At 41.9% G+C, this 18,208-nt stretch overlaps 2 protein-coding genes across 4 annotated transcripts in view; one reads left to right on the top strand and one right to left on the bottom strand.

The window, feature by feature from the left end:
* The window catches only part of rnf17 (ring finger protein 17), a 42,663-nt gene extending 36,875 nt beyond the window's left edge, over positions 1–5,788 (top strand). Inside the window, exons 32-36 of the mRNA XM_061724293.1 lie at positions 257–370; positions 1,578–1,701; positions 2,055–2,190; positions 4,658–4,844; positions 5,693–5,788. Of these exons, the coding sequence (XP_061580277.1) occupies positions 257–370; positions 1,578–1,701; positions 2,055–2,190; positions 4,658–4,844; positions 5,693–5,788 (657 nt within the window). The remainder of the gene's footprint in view (positions 1–256; positions 371–1,577; positions 1,702–2,054; positions 2,191–4,657; positions 4,845–5,692) is intronic.
* A 635-nt stretch (positions 5,789–6,423) lies between these two features.
* The window catches only part of cenpj (centromere protein J), a 30,119-nt gene continuing 18,334 nt past the window's right edge, over positions 6,424–18,208 (bottom strand). For 2 of the 3 annotated variants that reach the window (XM_061723094.1, XM_061723092.1), the window contains exons 8-19: positions 17,167–17,923; positions 16,183–16,315; positions 15,602–15,767; positions 13,950–14,081; positions 13,695–13,811; positions 13,333–13,417; positions 12,584–12,741; positions 12,354–12,443; positions 10,979–11,119; positions 10,718–10,802; positions 7,408–7,528; positions 6,424–6,830 (exon numbers count right to left, since the gene is read on the bottom strand). In XM_061723094.1, the coding sequence (XP_061579078.1) occupies positions 6,638–6,830; positions 7,408–7,528; positions 10,718–10,802; positions 10,979–11,119; positions 12,354–12,443; positions 12,584–12,741; positions 13,333–13,417; positions 13,695–13,811; positions 13,950–14,081; positions 15,602–15,767; positions 16,183–16,315; positions 17,167–17,923 (2,178 nt within the window). In that variant the 3' untranslated portion in view covers positions 6,424–6,637. The remainder of the gene's footprint in view (positions 6,831–7,407; positions 7,529–10,717; positions 10,803–10,978; positions 11,120–12,353; positions 12,444–12,583; positions 12,742–13,332; positions 13,418–13,694; positions 13,812–13,949; positions 14,082–15,601; positions 15,768–16,182; positions 16,316–17,166; positions 17,924–18,208) is intronic. The other variant, XM_061723095.1, reaches the window with a different exon arrangement.

Raw genomic sequence — 18,208 nt, 5'->3', positions numbered from 1 at the left:
TGATGTTCTCTCAGCTATTATTGTCCTTTTAGTTGAAATGTGGACTAGTTTTCTGATGGTGGATTTACGCAGATGAAAAACCAATTTCAAAATAGCAAGATGTCATGGACACTTGATGAAAATATCTAAGTAAACAAAATGAGACGCAAACGATCCATAGCATCTTCAGATGGGCATTACAGCTTCTGCATATTCAAGAGGCTTCTCTTTACTAGATACACGTGTTCACCTGGTCTGATCCAGTCCTTGTTTTCAGGGTGTGAGGAGCCGTGAGGAGCCGCCGCTGCTGGGGCCTTTTATTTACCCAAACCTGCCACAGGAGGGAGAGGAGTTTAAAGTCCTAGTCAAGCATCTTCGGACCCCTAATGAGGTTTCTGTTAGTTACATGTTTTAAGTTGGCTGTCCGTGCTTAGTCGACACGATGAACTCAGATGACATGACGTCGTCTTCATATCAGTGATTCTGGCTGAGTTTGTGTATTAACTTGATTTGAAGATTTCATTCAACTAAATGTCATAGATTTTTTTTTATTTTTTTTTTTCTGAATCCATCTGTTCACCTTTATTTAATTAACATTCATTTTCTAACTGCTTAACATAAACATCTATTTAGTTAGATCATACAATCCTGTAAAAACAGTTTACAACTTCAAGCCTCTGAGAGAGAATTTGACAATTTTGGAAGAAGTCTGATAAATGTGACATCCCAGAAACTCCCTCCAATAGATGCATTTATGTCAAACATTGCTAATTCACTGCAAGTATTGTTGTTTTCAAAGCACAACTTGGCACAAACCTTGATTTAATTTTCATATTACCAAAAAGACCTTCATATTTCTCAGTTGCTGGATATAGTTTTAAGGCAAGTTGGCCTTTGATAGTTCAACTTTTCAACGTTACAATTATAATTACACCAAATTCCTCCAAAACAAGAGCTGGTTAATTTCATTAAATGTTTTGAAGATGTTAAAACTGCACATAATTTTAAATGATAATATGAAAGCGGAGAAGAAAGCATTAAAGACGGCTTTTCTAGATAATGTGCAAAGCACTGTCTTTGTGCATCACTGCCTCTCTGCAGGCTGGTTCACTGCTGCTGTTGAAAGGCAGTTTCACACAGATTGTGCAAATGATTGGCCGCTGCAAGGTCAGGGTGCAGAATATAATTAAATGCATTCTGTTTATCTTATCACACAGGAATAGAGGAGCAAAATGAATGTAAAGTGCTTTCTCCCGTTTTGTCCTGTGGGTGTAGTTCAAGCTAAAAACCACAAGGGGGCAGCAGTTGGCAGATCAAGGGATGAGTAGTAGGCGCTTCTGTAAAGGAGATGAAATTCTCTCGGTAACATTAAGCAAACGAAAAAGTTATAACATCTGCAAAAATAAATAAATAAATAGAAAATAATAGAAATGATAATAAAAGGAGTCTGATAGAAGCTGCTAAACTTAAATTCAATGTCATAGTTTTGTTGACATCACTGGTAATAACTAAAGACCTTATTTATTTATGTATCTGTACTGTTGATGCTGATGAGTACACCATCAATGAGAGTCAGCTGATCTTTGTCTGGTCTTCAGCTGTTCCTGTGGCCTTTGGTGGAAACGGCCAACGTAGAGGTTGATGGAGAGACTCTGGACGAGGCTTTGACCAGAATCAACGCAGACATCGACACGCTGCCGCTGCTCACCAGCTTCCCTTTTGGTAATGATTCATGTGCTGATTTAAAGGAGTTAATCCAGGACCAGCTCTTTCATTTACGTGACATGCACTTTTGCCTCTCCCTTAATTCTAGCGCTGTTTTTGGACAGATTTCTGAAAGTCCTTTTGTACAAATATCTTGAAAAGCTAATAATAAAAGTAAAACCATTGATCACAGCGTTTATATTACCCAGTGACTTTGCACAAGCGATCAGCATTCCAGTACATTTCCTCTCTGAAATAAAGGTACCAGCTGTCTGAGCAGCTGCTGTGACTGTAGGTGAAGGTGATATTAAAACTTTCTGTGCAGGCCTCAGTAAGTTGGACCCAGCTTGGACTGTTTTTGTGGTTTCCAGGTGGCCCGTGTCTGGTCGAGTACAGCGATGGCACGTTCTACCGGGCCAGACTGCAGAAGTTTCACAGCACGGAGCCCGTCATGATCCTGGTCCAGCACGTGGACTTCGGCTCTAATGACATCGTTCCCACCAGCAAGTACGACTGAACAATGAACTCTGTTTATTTAGTTACATTTAATGATAACTTAAAGGAGCTTGAGGCCGGATTGTGGCAAGATTTATGAAAAAAATCCGTATACATTTTAAGTTTTCTAGTAATAATGTCAGATGAAGCGTTCCAAACCCAAAAGAATGAGCCCTCTAGTGTATCTCTCCTTTGCCTTGAACAGGCTGTGTGCTGCAAAATGTGCTGCAATTCGGTCCCGAATTTCCTGCGCTGTCCTGCGGATGTGACGTCACATGACGCTGCATGCACGTTCTCCCCGTTCTCCGTGCCGGCTTCACTGTTGGCTGCAGTACCCCCAACGGCCGTCGTGGTGAAGGGTGGCGCTAGAGAGTCTCAATTCTTAAAAGGAGCCTCAAGCTCCTTTAAGTTTGCCAGTAGGATGTAAACATACACTATAGCAGTAAATTTCTGTGAGGATCTTTAGTATTTTATTTGTTTTTATTTAAATAATCGCCATAACCTGGATGTTGACCTGCGACTGACTATTTTTTAAATTTAATTTATCTATCGATCATTGAAACGATTCATCAGCTAATTGGATAATGAATTATGTAATACCTTAAACCATTTTATTTTGGTTTAAAAATTAGCCAAAGTTTGCTGAAGCCATGTGGCAACTAACAAGAAAACCTAAAAAGGATTTCTTCAGTCAAATATATGCAATTAATTTAACTTGTGTGATGATCAAACTTTGCTGTTCTTAAGACTATAAATGAAAAATGAACAAAGTTAGTTCAAGTTAAAGCCCCTTTATGATCATCCTGTTATAGCCAGGGGACTTCTCATAACCAAAACTCCTAGAACTTTTAAGATATGTGCAGGGTTCATACGTTTTGAAAAAACCTGGAAAAGTCATGGAATTTGAAAATGTCATTTTCAAGGCCTGGAAAAGTTTTGGAAACATAAGTTCACCCCAAAAGTTTTGGAAAAGTCATGGAATTTATTTTTCTCACTTAATGATAACATTTAGTAATAACAGCCTATAAGGTAGATTTAAAATTGATCAATAAATATTTCGTATAGAAAAGTCTTGCGCGTTCTCACGCATGACGTGCCGAGCATCTTGTGCATCATGCAGATCAGTTATTACAGTTATATTAGATTACTGTACAACATATACTACAACATAGTGCTGGTATATCAGTGTTAGTTTAAACAAATGTTTATTTTGTATTAAACCATAATTGTCATTAGATCCGCACTGTGGTGACTTTTTTACATTGTTTTATTCCTATATTTCATTCATACATTGATGTTTTAGAGATCATGTATAGCCATGGAAACTTGCTGCCAAGTCATGGAAATTAGTTGGTTAAAATATGTCTGAACCCTGTATCTGGAATATGGAAACCTCCTAGTTGTGGTGAGAGGAGGATGAGATGGAGGCGGGGGATTAGCTGCTGAACCCCGGGTGGTACAGCTGAAAGGAAAAGAGCAGAAAGCAGAGGGAGAGAGCTTTGCACGCACATACGAGTCTTTCCAGCGCCCCAGGACTCCTGAAGTACGAACACTGACGTGTCCCACACGTATTTATAGTGGTCACATTTGTAACGTTAGCCTTTCATTCATGTTACCACCAAATTGTTTGTGCAAATGAAACAGCTTCTGAAAGTAGAAAAGCAAAGGTTTCCAATGACATTACGGTTTATCAGCTTTAGGAAAGTCATTTCTAGGATATTTAGGTCCCAGTCTCTGACAAAAAAATGAAATAAAAACAAGTACCAAGTATGTTTTTACGTTTACAATTTCCTCTACTCTCTTTATCGCTCACTGCAGAGTTTGGCTCAGTTATGCTTCAAAGTCACACACTCCCACCATCAGATAGAGAGCAAGTCTGAAAATATGTGGCATCAACCACCTGATGCACACAAATTTGCATGTTTTAAACTTATTTAAGCTGTTATTGACTGATGTCATGAAAATAAAGAAATAATGGTGTTCATGTTTAAGCTTGAAGTGTTTCAAGGTCCAAATCACAGCATGAAACGTGTGATGACATAACCAACTAATAATCGATTACTAGGGTCGATGGCAACTTAATTTATTATTGATTATTTCTGGATTATTTGTCATTATCCAGCCCAACCTGGATAATAAACGGTCTGAAGAGAATAGAAGTGTACTTGCCTTCTCTTCAAGCACTTTCAGCTTGGAGTCGAGTGACATGGCCAAAGATCTCAGCTTGCAAAATCCTGGACACACTTGTTACTAATCAGTCACTAACTTGTGCTGCCGGCACTGATGCTAGTGTTTTTACTGCCTTTAATTCAAGCTGGTGACTCAAATATTCAACTCTTTTCAAATGCTGCTTTGCTCAACTCCAGACAGAAGCATCAACCTCAGTGTGTGTTTGTTCACCTGAACCGTCCTGACTGCAGTTGTTCTGCAGATGTTGTAGACACAGATGTTGTTCTGATATCCCGTTTCCTCCCCCCAGGCTGCGTCAGATGCCGGCGGGGCTGCTGCAGTTTCCATGCCAGGCCCTAAAAGTGAAAGTGGCCGGCTTCAAACCTCCAACCATCAACCAGCATGAAGACGTGCTGCCTTACAGTCCCGGGTGGAGCTTGAAGGCCGTGTCGGAGATGATCGACCTGCTGCACGGAAACATCACGGCTGCTGTTGTGGTAATGAGCACAGAATATTACCGCCTTAACAATGAACTGCAATGAAGCTGGTTATCCTGACTGAACAGCTGAGAAAATCCAGGTCTTTCCGTGGTTTCTTCATACTAGGGCTGCAACTAACAACTATTTTAATAGTCGACTAGTCACCAACTATTGAATTGATTAGTCGACTAATCGGATAATTAGTAATTTTTTTTAAAATATTATGAGGTTGCTTTAATTATGTGATAATAAACACAAGAAAGATGGTACTAGAGCCCTGCTATAGCGGGACTGTTTTCTTCATCCTGCTCCCGCCCGCAAAACTCTGAGAATTCATGCCCGCGCAATAATAGAGATGCATTGATTTAGTTACTTCTCCCGTCCCGCAAGAGAAATGTCCAGACAAATCTATCTGATATAATGTTAACATGATCATTGTGGAGTTTGATGGATAATTGACAGTTCATGGCCACCTGACTGAAAGTTAGATGCAAATCCATCATTTTCATCATCACACAAGCTTTTTCGCCATTCGCGCAGCATCAATTATGTGATTGAGGTTATAGCAACGAGAGTAGCTGAGTGGCTCAAATAATACTAATGAATAACATGAAATAGTGAAAAGTGAAAAGCAAGGTCTGCTTTGCAAACCTTGCAAGTCATCTTTTTATTCGCCGTATCGAGGCTAAAAGTCTCCCAAACTTTTGAAGTTGTATTACCCGCGGCTGCGCTGAGACGCTATCGTGCTGCGCGACTCTCGGCAGAGGTTGTATTGAAGTGAGACGCCTCACTCCGTTGAAAAAACACGTTCCGGTGACAATTCAACGAATCGTTGCCGCCCTACTTCACAAGTCTTGTGTCTTCAGGCGCGGGAGCCCGAGCTCACGGTCCTGCTGTACAGCGAGGACGGAGAGCTGGTCCACCTGTCGTTGGTGGAGAGCGGACTGGCTGAGCTGGATTGACCTGATCCTGGTGAGGTAAAAGTTACTTTTCAGCTTCATTCCAAATAGAAAAGTTACAAAGGAAGTTACATTGGTCTCTGTCCCGCTCATGTGATCAAATAATCAATTAATAATCAAACAGTAGTTCAGAACTTTCTCAGGCTGCTTTACGGTTTCATCACTTCTGTTAACATCTAAAGTTGTTTTGTGGCATCTTCTGTTCAGGAATCTGCCCAGTAGATGAAGCAGGTGTTAATGACGGCGTCACTCAAGATCCAAATCAGACATGTTGAAAGAGACGAGTATTACTAGATTTTGATTTCATTTTTGCTGCCATTAAGATGTTTCTCTTTTTAGATTTCCTGAATCCTGTTGTTTTGGGATCTTTTTGTTTTATCCTTTTTTAAAGTTCCTAGTTTTTACATTTGCAGAAAAGTTGCACAAGTCTTTGTTGTTACATTGTTGCTGTTGAGCTGTAATTCATTTGAAATGTAGATGTTGTGTTGGGTTTGAGTTCTACTTATTTGACTTGTGTATGAAGGTGCACAATAAAGTCCTCTAGTGACTCCAGTTATGTTGTTTTTCTTCTGTTAATGTCCACCAGTGTGTTCAGGCCACAAGAATATCAACAAAGATGAATGATTCTTGTGTGAAAACAGAATTTATTTGTACAAAAAAAGGCACACCAAACAAAGAAAATAAATAGACACTGAAAAATCTTTGACACCAGACACAACATTTAGTTTCAGTACGTTCTACATTGTCAAAAAGCACCAAATCCCACTCAGCCAACATTGGGAATGTTTCTGATATGTGGGAATGTCATTGCAGTTGGATGGGAGTGTGTTTGGGCAAACGTTTCTCTGGTTTCTAGAGCCGGTTGTCCAGGACAACGTTGCCATCTTTGTCTTTGATCCTGAGCCGGCCGGTGGGGTAGCGGGTTTCCTGCCTGCCGTCGGTGTAGACAGTCTTCACTGTGCCGTCGAGATACTCTCGCCTTTTAAAGTCGGCCGTGTGGGTCTCCTTCTGGCCCGTGTTGAAATGGATCTCTTTGGTTCCGTCTCTGAGAGAATTGGTACTTGGTCAAATCATAGATATTCATGTTTGGACTGATGTAACACAATGTAAATATTCCTCTTTGTCCCCAACTTTTGAAGCTCAAATGCAAGATTTTATTCTATTTTCTAAATAAAATTGAGTTGATCAGTGAAAGATGCTGAAAATTATTTAATCTGTAATTTTTTGGGGGTCAAAAGTTCAATTTAATTGGCCCCGTCTCCCCAACTGGAACTAAAACCTGCAGATTCAGAGCTCCAATGGCAGACTGATTAAAACAGAAGGAACCGGCTGCTAAAATGTCATTCTTGAACCAAAGTTTGCCGTTTCCCAAAAAAATCATTCACTGAGAAACAACGATGCGCTTTGAGGTCCTTTTTAACTATCTCAATTCAACAATCCAGTGACTCAGAGTTGAAGACAAGAAGCTCTCGGACCTCGAGCAACGACTCCTTTATTAGAGGGAATTATAAGTCTGGGAGTTTCAGACATACGCAGCTCTTCATTGTCTAAAATTGTGTTTTATGTCAAATCTGTAAAGGATGAAAGTAGTCAGTAAGGAGAGGAAGGGGATGTTTACGTACGGGTTGACCTGTATGATGGAGCCGTCAGTCAGCACGCTCTCCTCCCGGCCGTCAGGGAACAGGTTCTTCACCGTCTGGTCTGGGAACGTGATTTCCTTACGGCCGTCTGGAAAATGTTTTTCTGGAACAAGAATAATACACTTAATATATATAAAACCATAAAGTTCAAAACCCCAGTGAGAGTAAAGCAAGTACGAGTTGATTAAACTAGTTACTAGTAAAAGTAGATTACCTTCACTGATAGATTATTTCTAATGATAACAGTTGGGCTGGTCTAAAAATAGATTAACTGGTAATATCCTGTACTAGTTTAAATTGTCCTTTTGATGATGAGGCTAAATCCACATCACTTCTCACACATCAAGTTCAAGTTAACTTTATTAATACCTGCAGGTAGATTTGTTTTGCAGCAGATGGAAGGAATCTCACACAATCTTTACCGTCATTAATTTGACACAGGACAAAAACAATGAAAACAATGAGCAGGTTTGCAACAGAACAAGACAGACATGGCAGGTTCTCACAACGCTCACTAACAGGATAAAAGTAGATGTTGCCCACAGGGCAAAGAACAATGAATGAATAAAGAAAGTAAAAACCAAGGTCAGGGTTTCTAATAAATAGAAATAAATAAGTTAAAAGCAGGATAGACCTCGGTGATAAATAAAAAAAGTTAAGATTTGTTAAAAAGATAGACAGCAGCAGGGACGAAGCTGTTCCGGTAGCGTGTGGTCCTAGTTCTGGGGACTTTAAACCTGCGTCCTGATGGCAGTAGCTGGAACTCACTCGCTAAGGGATGGGAGGCATTATGGGATGGAGCTGGAGCCGCTGCAACTGTTTAGCGTCCAGCGACTCCAGGCCCAGCTGTGTTTCCCCAATCAGCCCATTTAATGATCTGGTTGATGAGCTCCTTTCTTTTAGGGGCAGGTTTCCGAACCATGATGCAAGTGAAAAAGCTAAAACAGATTCAATAAAAGCATGGTAAAAAAAAAGCTTCATCATGGTCCTATCTATGTGGAAACGGAACAACTTCCTCAGACAGAACAGCCGCTTGTGTCCCTTCCTGCTCACAGCTTTGCAGTTCTCTTTAAAGTTTACTGTAGAGTAAATGATTGTCCCCAGATATTTATAGGACTGCACTTGTTCAGTGACTTGTCTCTTAGGCCCAATCTCAATACTCCCCCTACTTTTCTCCACTCGCCCTTCTTTTCTTCCCTAACCCTAAAAAAGAAGGGGGAGATTTTAGGGCACTTGAGATCTAGGGCACTTGGCCCAGGTGCCTGTCCCATTTCTCCTACTCCCCCTCGTTTTCATCCCTAACCTGAACAGGAAGCTGAGAGCCAAAAGCTGTTTTAATTTCAGCTGTCGTGTTAATATGGCACTTTATTAAGTTTTAATATTTTTTCAGGTATAAAGGTAACCTTAAGATCCGCAACCGGGGCTCAGTTTATCCAAATAACGCCTGTTAAGAAATTTGACCCGAAGTTTTCGGAGATGAGAAGAGCCGCCGGCCCCGGGGAGCAGCCTCAGCTCACAGCCCGAGAAGAGACGTGTCCGCCGGGTCAAGCTGCTGCGTCAGCCCCGGGAGAGAAACTATCTCCCGGGACGCAGCTCTGTTGAGAATTACGCTGGCTGAAATAAATCATTTAGGAAGATGTTGGTTTAATAGATTAAATCTAACAGTTGTAGCTACGCCTGTTATGAAATTTGCTCCGAAATTTAGAGATTTCTGTCTGCCAGCTCCGGAGTTTAGGTCCGCGTTAAATAGACGCAGCCTATGGCGTAGCTTACGTAACCTACGGCGTCGCTTACGTAGGTTACGTAACCATATTCCGGCGCGATCTTAGCAAACAACGGACAAAAAAGGGATTATGTACATTCACTGAGTGAATATTATGAAAGTAAAATATTGGTTTGCGCCGAGAAATGTAATCAAAATGCATTTTTATGCAGAAACTAACTCAAAATATTGATTTTATTCCCAAAAAAATAAGAAATGTCCGCCATGTTTTTTTTTTTTGATTCAGTCCGCAAATGACGAGGAAAAGCATTCTGGGAAATTTTCATACCCCCTCGCTCGCCAAGTCAGCATCTGAAATCCCTCGATTTGAAGGGGCTATTCTCAGCCACTAGCCCTCGTTATGCCCCCTCCCCCTAGGTGAAAAGAGGAATTGGGACACCACTACCTTCACGGGAACGCGCAAAAGTTAGGGTTAGTGAAGAAAACGAGGGCGAGGGGGAGTATTGGGACGCAGCCTTAATCTTAACTGGTTCAGGTGTTTTGGCATTCTTCCTAAAATCAATTGCCATGTTTTTGGTCTTTGTCAGATTGAGCTGTAAGTATGAGTCTTCACACCACTTGACAAAGTTGTCAACCACAGGGCCGTGTTCATTTTCATTTCCCTGCAGCAGGCTAACAATCACAGAGTCATCTGCATACTTTAAAATGAGGCGGTTGTTAAAAGTGCTCCGACACATATTAGTATATAAAATGAATAACAAGGGTGAGAGCACGCACCCTTGTGCTGAGCCTGTGGAGGAGCACATTTTGTCAGATAAAAACCCATTAACTCTGACTCTCTGTGTCCTGTTTGTTAAAAAGTTTAAAATCCAGCCCACAAGATTTGTACTCGAGTTAAAATGTTCTAAAACATTCTGCGTTAAAATGTGCGGCTGAATTGTATTAAAAGCGGAGGAAAAAAATCAATGAATGAAAAGCCGGGCATGACACCTGCTTCCTTCCAGATGTTTAAAAAGCAAATGAAGAAGAGTGAGTGTGGCTCCTCCACTCCTCTTTTAGGCCTGTAGGCAAATTGCAATTGGTCCAATCCACTCTGTATTTTTCAAGATTTCCAGCCGTACCAATTTTTCAAAGATTTCCATGATGATTGAAGTCAAGGCCACTGGTCTAAAATCATTCAGTGTTGTGGGCGGCTGGATTTAGGGACCGGGACAAACACAGGGGGGACCGGCTGTGCTTCTAAGGATCTGTTAAAAATCTTACGGAAAACTGGACTCAGTTCTTTTGCACAGTTTTTAAGTAGCCGACCACAGATGTTATCTGGTCCATGGCTTTTGTTCGCCTTTGTGCGAAAAAAAGCTTTTTCAACATCCTCTTGTGATACCAAGAAGTGCTGATTGTCACACAGTTACATTTACAGTATGTTGCAACTTCTCTGGGTGATACTGAAACTAATGATTGATTGTTGTATTGTAATAGATTTCATGATTGTATAATGTACATATTCCTCCTCCTCAGAGCCTACACTGAGCAGTTTTGTCTCGTTGTGCCGTCAGTTCTGCCTCTCACCGGTCTGGTTGTTGGGGAAGTGCAGGACCTCCATCCCGTCCGGGTACGTGACGTGCGTGGTCTGGGCCTCGGCGTAGTAGTAGATCTGAGCGGAAAAGCAGGAGAGCCGTTCACTTCCGTTGTCTTCATCTCGATATAGTTTTGTTTAAATTTCCATTTTCAGAAAACTGAACAGCCTGTTGTGAAATCTGTGAAGTTTACGCTACAAATCTCTACCAGCATGAATGTTTTACTGGAAACAAAGCAGGGTAAAGGCCTCACCACTCTCTGGTCAGCTGTGATTTGTTTAGTGTCTCCATTGAAGAAAGTGACCTTGGCTGAGAGCCCGTCCGCTGAGATCTCCTTCCTGGTCCCGTTGGGAAAGATGATGAGGCGATCGCCGTCAACCAGAACCTTCTCAACCTGAAAGGGTCAGAACCAGATCTCAGTTACAGCTACTGCTAAACTATAGAAGGTCTTACGGACAGGAATGATGACGTCAGTCACCCGGCCACTACTCTGTCCCCCTGAAGAGGATTCATGGAGCCTCCCCCATCTGTCCTAAAGGCAGAGCACGCCCTGGACATCACAGGACCAGACCGACTGATAAGCAGCCATGTTCACCCCTACTGACGGTTCAGAACCACCATTACTGTAACGTTCCTCTTTTCGGATCAGAGCATCTACTGCAGGGAACAGAAACCCGCGGCTCTAGAGCCGCATGTGTCTCTCTAGCGCCAACCTAGCGGCTCCTGGAGCTTTTTCAAAAATGTTTGACTTTTTTTTCCCTTTTTTTTTTTGTTCTTGTTTTTTTTCTTCATTTTTTTCTTCCTTTTTCCTTTCCTTTTTAATCTCGAGATTTCGACTTTTTTCTCAAAATGTGGACTTTTCAACTTTTTTCTCGAGATTTTACCCCAAAATTAATCTTGACATTTCTACTTTTTTCTCGAAATTTTGACTTTTCTCAACATTTCGACTTTTCTCACGAAATTTTGACTATTTCCTCAACATTTCGACTTTTCTCACGAAATTTTGACTATTTCCTCGACATTTCGACTATTTCCTCGACATTTCGACTATTTCCTCAACATTTCGACTCTTTTCTCGACATTTCGACTCTTTTCTCGTCATTTCGACTTTTTTCTCGACATTTCGACTTTTTTCTACACATTTCGACTTTTTTCTCGAGATTGTACTTCAACATTAATCTTGACACTTCGACTCTTTTCGACCCCCAGTCATAGCTAATATAGATAAATGCAGCATGTGTTGCCTTCATTCTAAGGCTTATACAAGACTTTTCATTTTTTGCGGTTCCAGACATATTTGTTTCTTGTGTTTTTGGTCCAATATGGCTCTTTCAACATTTTGGGTTGCCGACCCCTGGTCTACTGGAAACCCACACAAACGTCAGGACCCTCGTCTCCACGTGGGTCCTGGCTGGGGGTAGAACATCTGTCAGAAACGCTGTTTCTGCAGCCAGTCACTCTTGTTTTTACAAAGCAGTCTCATTCATTCTGAGATTTATGTCCGAGTTTATCCGGTACATCTGCTACACCCAACAACTCTGTCCTCCCTGCAGTTTCATGATGACATGTCGCCTGCCTCGTGGGCCACATGGAAACACATTCTTCAAGAGTTCATGTTCACATCTCACCCTGCCGTCAGGATGGCTGATCACTTCCTGGGAGGATTCTGGCTCTTCAGTCTCGCTGCTCTCTGGTGGCTTGGGCCGCTGGTCTGCTCTCTGAAACAATAACGCATCAGGAAACAAAACTGTGAGAAACTGTGAGATGGACAGCAGGCAGCTATGACTCTTGAGTGGTAGAAACAAAAAACATCCCAAATGTGAACCTGAAATAAATGTGGTTAAGCAGTTCACAGGACCTGAGGACTGAGAGAAGAAGCGATGATGCCTCTTTCTGGAGAGCAGAGCTCCACAGCTGCTGGACTGCTTTCTCTCCGGTCAGGTAAGGACGAGGAGGAGGAGGAGGAGGATGAAGAACCTGACCCAGACGACCTCTTCAAGCTGCTTTTCATCGCTGCTGATAATTACAAATGAGAAATAAATCATTACTGTAATTTGTAATTTGATTGTAAACAACAGAATCTGACTGGTTGTCACAAATCCATACAAGTGCTTAGATTAAACTGGTTAAACATGCAAAACTGTAGTAGACTTGTCTTTATTTGTCATTGTATAAAATTAAAAAAAAAAACAGAAGTGATTTCTTGTCCAATGAAATGTCGTTGCTCGGCTTCCACGTACAGCAAGAGTAAAACTAAACAAGGCTACATAGTATGAAACAGAAAATCATTTCTGTCACCTACAGACGTAATGGTTTTAGAAGGTTTCTTAATCTGTTATTTTCCAGTTTCTGGGTAAATAACAGAGTATTGTCTGCAGGGCATCCAGCGCAAATATCCAGCTTCACTATGACATTGTCCAGAAAATGTTCAGGGCTGCAGTTAACGTGGTAAAGGGAATCAAATCAACAATCATATAACAAAATGCATGCTGGAAGTCTAAGTGCACAGCTGAGTTCACGCCCAGTAAACCAGTGTGACTAACAGAGAGTTAAAGTACAGCATGGCAGCGTGTTGCAGAGATCTCCCTGTAAATGAAGAGCTGGTACCTGCATCCTTAGAGCTCCCCCTGGTGGCTGCAGCGGTGCAGGGCGGCGCAGGGCTGCAGCCGCCTCCTTTGGAGGCAACAGGACTCTGACAACAGAGAGGGATTTCATAATGAAACAAAAACATTATAACCCGAGTCATTGTTCTGATTTTAAGAGTGGTAAACTGTCAGAAGTTAAAATGTCTAAGTAAAGAGCTTCTACACATTCAAAAGATTAATCAAAGTACAAATGTGCAACTGTGACTTGAAGCAAACAGTCATAGCTATTTTGGATCCACATTCTTCTACTTGCACTGATTTGAGGACTCTAATTTAGGTTCAATATTCACAAAAATTATAGTAACCGATAAAAAAGACACTTACAGCAAATGTAACTCCTTTTGTCAGAGTCGGTGCGTTATCTCTCCGTTCAATGTCGTCTTCTGCACCGAGGGAACTTTTCTTCCAGGCACTGAGGCGCAGCTTCTCCAGCATTCGGATCTTAAAAAGAAATATTGGGGGGGCATAAAACATGGTCCCAGTTAAAAGATTGCTGACAGTTGAGCGTCTTTTCTCTGCATATTCCAACACAGATGCATTTGAATCCTGGGCTAAAGGGGTTGTGGTGTGGGGAGCTACCTCGTCCCGGAGGGAGCCGTTCTCCCGGTTCAGGGAGTCGAGCTGCTGCCGCAGCCGCGTGTGAGTGGAGGCCCAGCGGCTCTCCTTCCTCTTCACCTCCTCCTGCACAGAGCTCAGCTGCTGCTTCAGGGACTGGGGGGGCGGATATGGAAAGGAGAGAAGGATTTTATTCTTCAGGCTATTTCAGGAACTTTGCTTTTGGAGACCAAGAGGCAGTAATATGTGTATAAGTCATTTTATACCCATGAACATCCCAGAAACCTGAGGTGTCGTGTTTCACCTCAAGTAGAAACTCTCATTATCAGCCAAAATCATTTTATGTGGATTGAAGCTACTAATGTGAAAGATAAGTGTCTGCTGTGAAAACATGCAGCTCCATTGGGCTTTATATTAGTTACTACATTTAGATGGAATATTGGTCATCTTTGAAATCAGTGCTACAATGCTTGAAGACAGCCAACTCAGAATGATTGATCTCTGATAAACTCCTGTTTCTTCAGTTGACTGAACTAAACCTTTCAGGAACTTTAACAGCAAAGCAACAAAGCAAATTTGAAGACTGTTTTTCTCAACTTTCTACATAAACTGCATGAGATTTTAAAAAGATTTCATTATAAGTTCAGATTTTTACTGAAGAGAATTATTAAAAGCAGCTTTATTTAGCACGATAGCACTTAGCTCTGACTATCATTATATACACAAATACCTATTTGTAACAGTGTCATTTTGTTGTAAAACAAACAAAAAAGGGGGTGGATATATATCTCAACAAGGAAAAGTAAAAAAAAAAAAAAAAAAAAGTCCCTTTGCCATTTTAAACAACCAATTAGTCAAAGATTTTTAAGTTTACTAAGCGTTTCTGAATGTGATGTGATGCAACATATACAGCAAAGATAACACAAAAGACCGGATTTTCCCGAAACGCACCGTCGCTGTCCCTTCTCAAAGTTTTCTAGATACACCAAAGGTTCTTCTGATGTAACTTTTATATGCATTACTGTAATCTGTGATGATTTTGGGCACATTTACATGTGAAATGACTGAAAAACAGGGACGTTCAGGTGTAGCTGAGTGCTGCAGCGGTTCTGTCAACCCTGAAGAGAGGAACATAGCTCTGGTTTGTCCAGCATGTTGCTACGTCCAATTCTCGTTGCTTTTTGAAAAATATGAAAGACAAATATGGTAGACTGCCAAGAATAAACAAAAACTTTAAGGCGGCCTTCAAATTGTGTTGCTCTCAAACCCAGACATGGCTTTTCTATGAATAAAAAGAGATATGCCAACCGGCTCAACTTTACAGGAGAAACTTATAACGCTGACATGCTGCCCTGCTGCAAGTTACAGGTGAAGAATCTAGAGAAACCTCCAACATTTGTCATCATATTTAATAAAACTCAATATTAGAGTGATGCATAAATATAACATCACACAGCTCTACATATGAACAAAGAACTCATTAGTTTAATTTAATTTGATTGATTAGATTTAGATTTTGTAGCATCAATCCTAAACTTGTGCAGAACAGAACACACGAGTTGACAAAAAGCTGGATATTTACATGAAGTTGTGTTAAATGAAGATGCAAAAACATGTAAAGACCTACGAAATATTCAGCTGAATGACTGAAAAGGTACAATATTAGTCTGTATCACCTGGATTTCCTCTCGCTCCTTCTTGTCAGGAATGGCTCTGGCGGCTGACGCGTGCTTCTCAAACAGCCTACGCTCCTTCTGCAACTTCCTGTTTTCCTCTTTCTTGTACTCTTCAAACTTGGCCAGCTCCTCTGCTTTGGTCTGCTCAAACTCCAAGCTCTGTTTCCTAAATATCCAAATAAAATCACACAGTTAGAGGAGAACGGGGTGAGGGCAAAGCTTTGGGGACATGACTGCAAACAGTAACATTTATGACAGCAGTGAAACGTAACAGCAGGACAAGAGACGCTGCAGCCGACAGGGACTTCAGCCTAGTGGACGTCACAGTGACGTGTGTGTTTGTTTGTTAGAGGCTGGCAGCTCAGTTGATCTAGTCCATGTAAAGGTTCAAGAAAGACACCAATCCAGAGCTGAGTGTGTGTATGTGGGGCATCAGTCTGTTAAGGAGTCTGATGTCCTGGAGGAAGGAGCTGTGCCCCGTCCTGCCAGTGAAGGTTGTGTGCTGCATCAGATCGAGCCATTTAAAACTTTTAAACGCTACAAAAAGCTCATATAGATCGACTGAACTGAACAAACGTCACCTGAGATCTTCCTGATTTTTCTTGTTCTCTTGTCTGAGCTTGGTGAGCGCGGCGTTCTCCTTCTTAAATCTTTCAATCTCGATCTCCAGCTCAATCAGTTTCTCTCTGAGCTGCCTGGACTGAGCCTGCTGGCCTGTGGACGAGAAAACACACACACACACACACATGATTAATGTGACATATTTAAACTTGATCATGTGTCTGCAACTACAACAGAAAAATTATCCTTCCAGATTTTTCTGCGCTTGTTTCGGGGCTCAAAACACCGAAGCAGAAAGCCAGAAGAAATGCAACAAAGTTGTTAAACGGGAGTTATTTATTTACCGTATTTTCCGCACTATAAGGCGCACTTTCAATGAATGACGTATTTTAAAACTTTTTCCATATATAAGGCGCTACAGCAGAGGCTGGGGTTACGTTCTGCATCCATTAGACCAGGGGTCTCAACCCGCGGCTCCGGAGCCGCATGCAGCTCTTTCATCCTTATACTGAGGCTCCAAGTGGCTTGGGAAAATAAATTACAAAAAAAAAACTAAGTATTTAATTGAAGTGTATTTTATTTGTGTTAGTTATTTAATATTTTAGTTCCAAATTGGAAGATTATTGTGATCTTGACATATTAGAATAAATATATTTTATTGTTTTTCGTCACTCAACATAAACGTCATACTCGCGAAAGCCGGTATTCCGCCAAAACGCCATCCATTCATCACGACTTTCAACCCCAGCAAGGCTGGAAATGTAAGAAAAGTTTAAGGAAAGTAGTTCAGCCTGGCGGCTGCTTACCGTAGTTGCGAGACCTGTTTCGGATCAATATTGATCCATATATAAGGCGCACCGGATTATAAGGCGCATGGTCAGCTTTTGAAAAAAATTGAGGGCTTTTAGGTGCGCCTTATAGTGCGGAAAATACAGTACTAATAATCAAACTTGACTAGGAAATAATGACTGACGGGGAATGGCTGACGGGGAAGTGTTGCCTACCTGTGTCATCCTTGGGCTTGTTGGACTCCAGGTCGGCAGGAGGCGGAGGCGGAGGTCCGTTCTTGGCTTTTGGCTTCAGTGAGGGGAATAACTTGGTCATGAGCTGAGAGGCCGGTGGAGGATCGGGCTCCGGCTCTTCATCCGCCTCCACGCGTTTCTTCACTGCCACCTTCCTCAACAGAGTCTTCTCCACTGGTGAAACCGCCTTAGCTGTGGACTTAGAAACGGGACTGATGTCTCTGCTGACACTGACTTCGCTGACAGCAGCGTCTTCCAGGTCGTTCCACGTATCATCATCATCAAACACAACCCTCCCCTGCCGGACGTCTTTGTCCTCCATCAGTGTGGAGTCGCCGTCACTCTCCCCACCGTCCTCCGCCGTCACCTCCGACGTGGAGTCCCTGAAGCTATCCTCATCTTCGTAAGACCGCTTGTCATACGGAGGGTTGGATGGTGCAGGGAAGCAGACTCTGACCATGACTTCCTCTCCACTCTCAGAGCCACCCCCAGAGGAAATGTCAGAGACCTCAGGCTCGCCGTCTCTTTCACTGTCATGTCCGTCCTCAGCCTCACTGAGGACTTTGCTGCTCAACGCATCAGCCCGCACCAGTGGCACAGATGAAGGTTCTCCCTGCTGAACACTAAGCGTCTGGGCTTCCCCTCTGCAGGAGGATTTGATGGGAGTGGAGGACAGTCGTCTCTGGTGGAGGCCCCTGGCATTCTGCAGCTGCCGGTTCTGCTGGTCCATCTGAAGAACCTACAAGGGTGAAAGACTCTTTTACATTACAGTTAACAAGTTCAATATAAATGAAGAGTAAAAGAAATAAATCAAACATTTTAAAACATACAAAGAATTTAATTCAAGCACTTGCTACATGACTGCGTTAAGTCTTGCAACTTTCTGTAAATTACACAGGCCTGACTTTGTTTGTTTTTTTTAATTCCTTTGCTGCAACTGATTTAAAGTACTATTACACTGGTTTGTAAAGAGTGTTTAGCAGCAATCTGAGGATTAACTGACAACCTTCCTGGAATATTTTCT

Source organism: Cololabis saira, chromosome 6 (assembly GCF_033807715.1).
Source record: "Cololabis saira isolate AMF1-May2022 chromosome 6, fColSai1.1, whole genome shotgun sequence".
NCBI lineage: Eukaryota > Metazoa > Chordata > Actinopteri > Beloniformes > Belonidae > Cololabis > Cololabis saira.
Note: the sequence above shows the minus strand (reverse complement) of the source record. Positions and strands in the feature narration are given on the sequence as shown.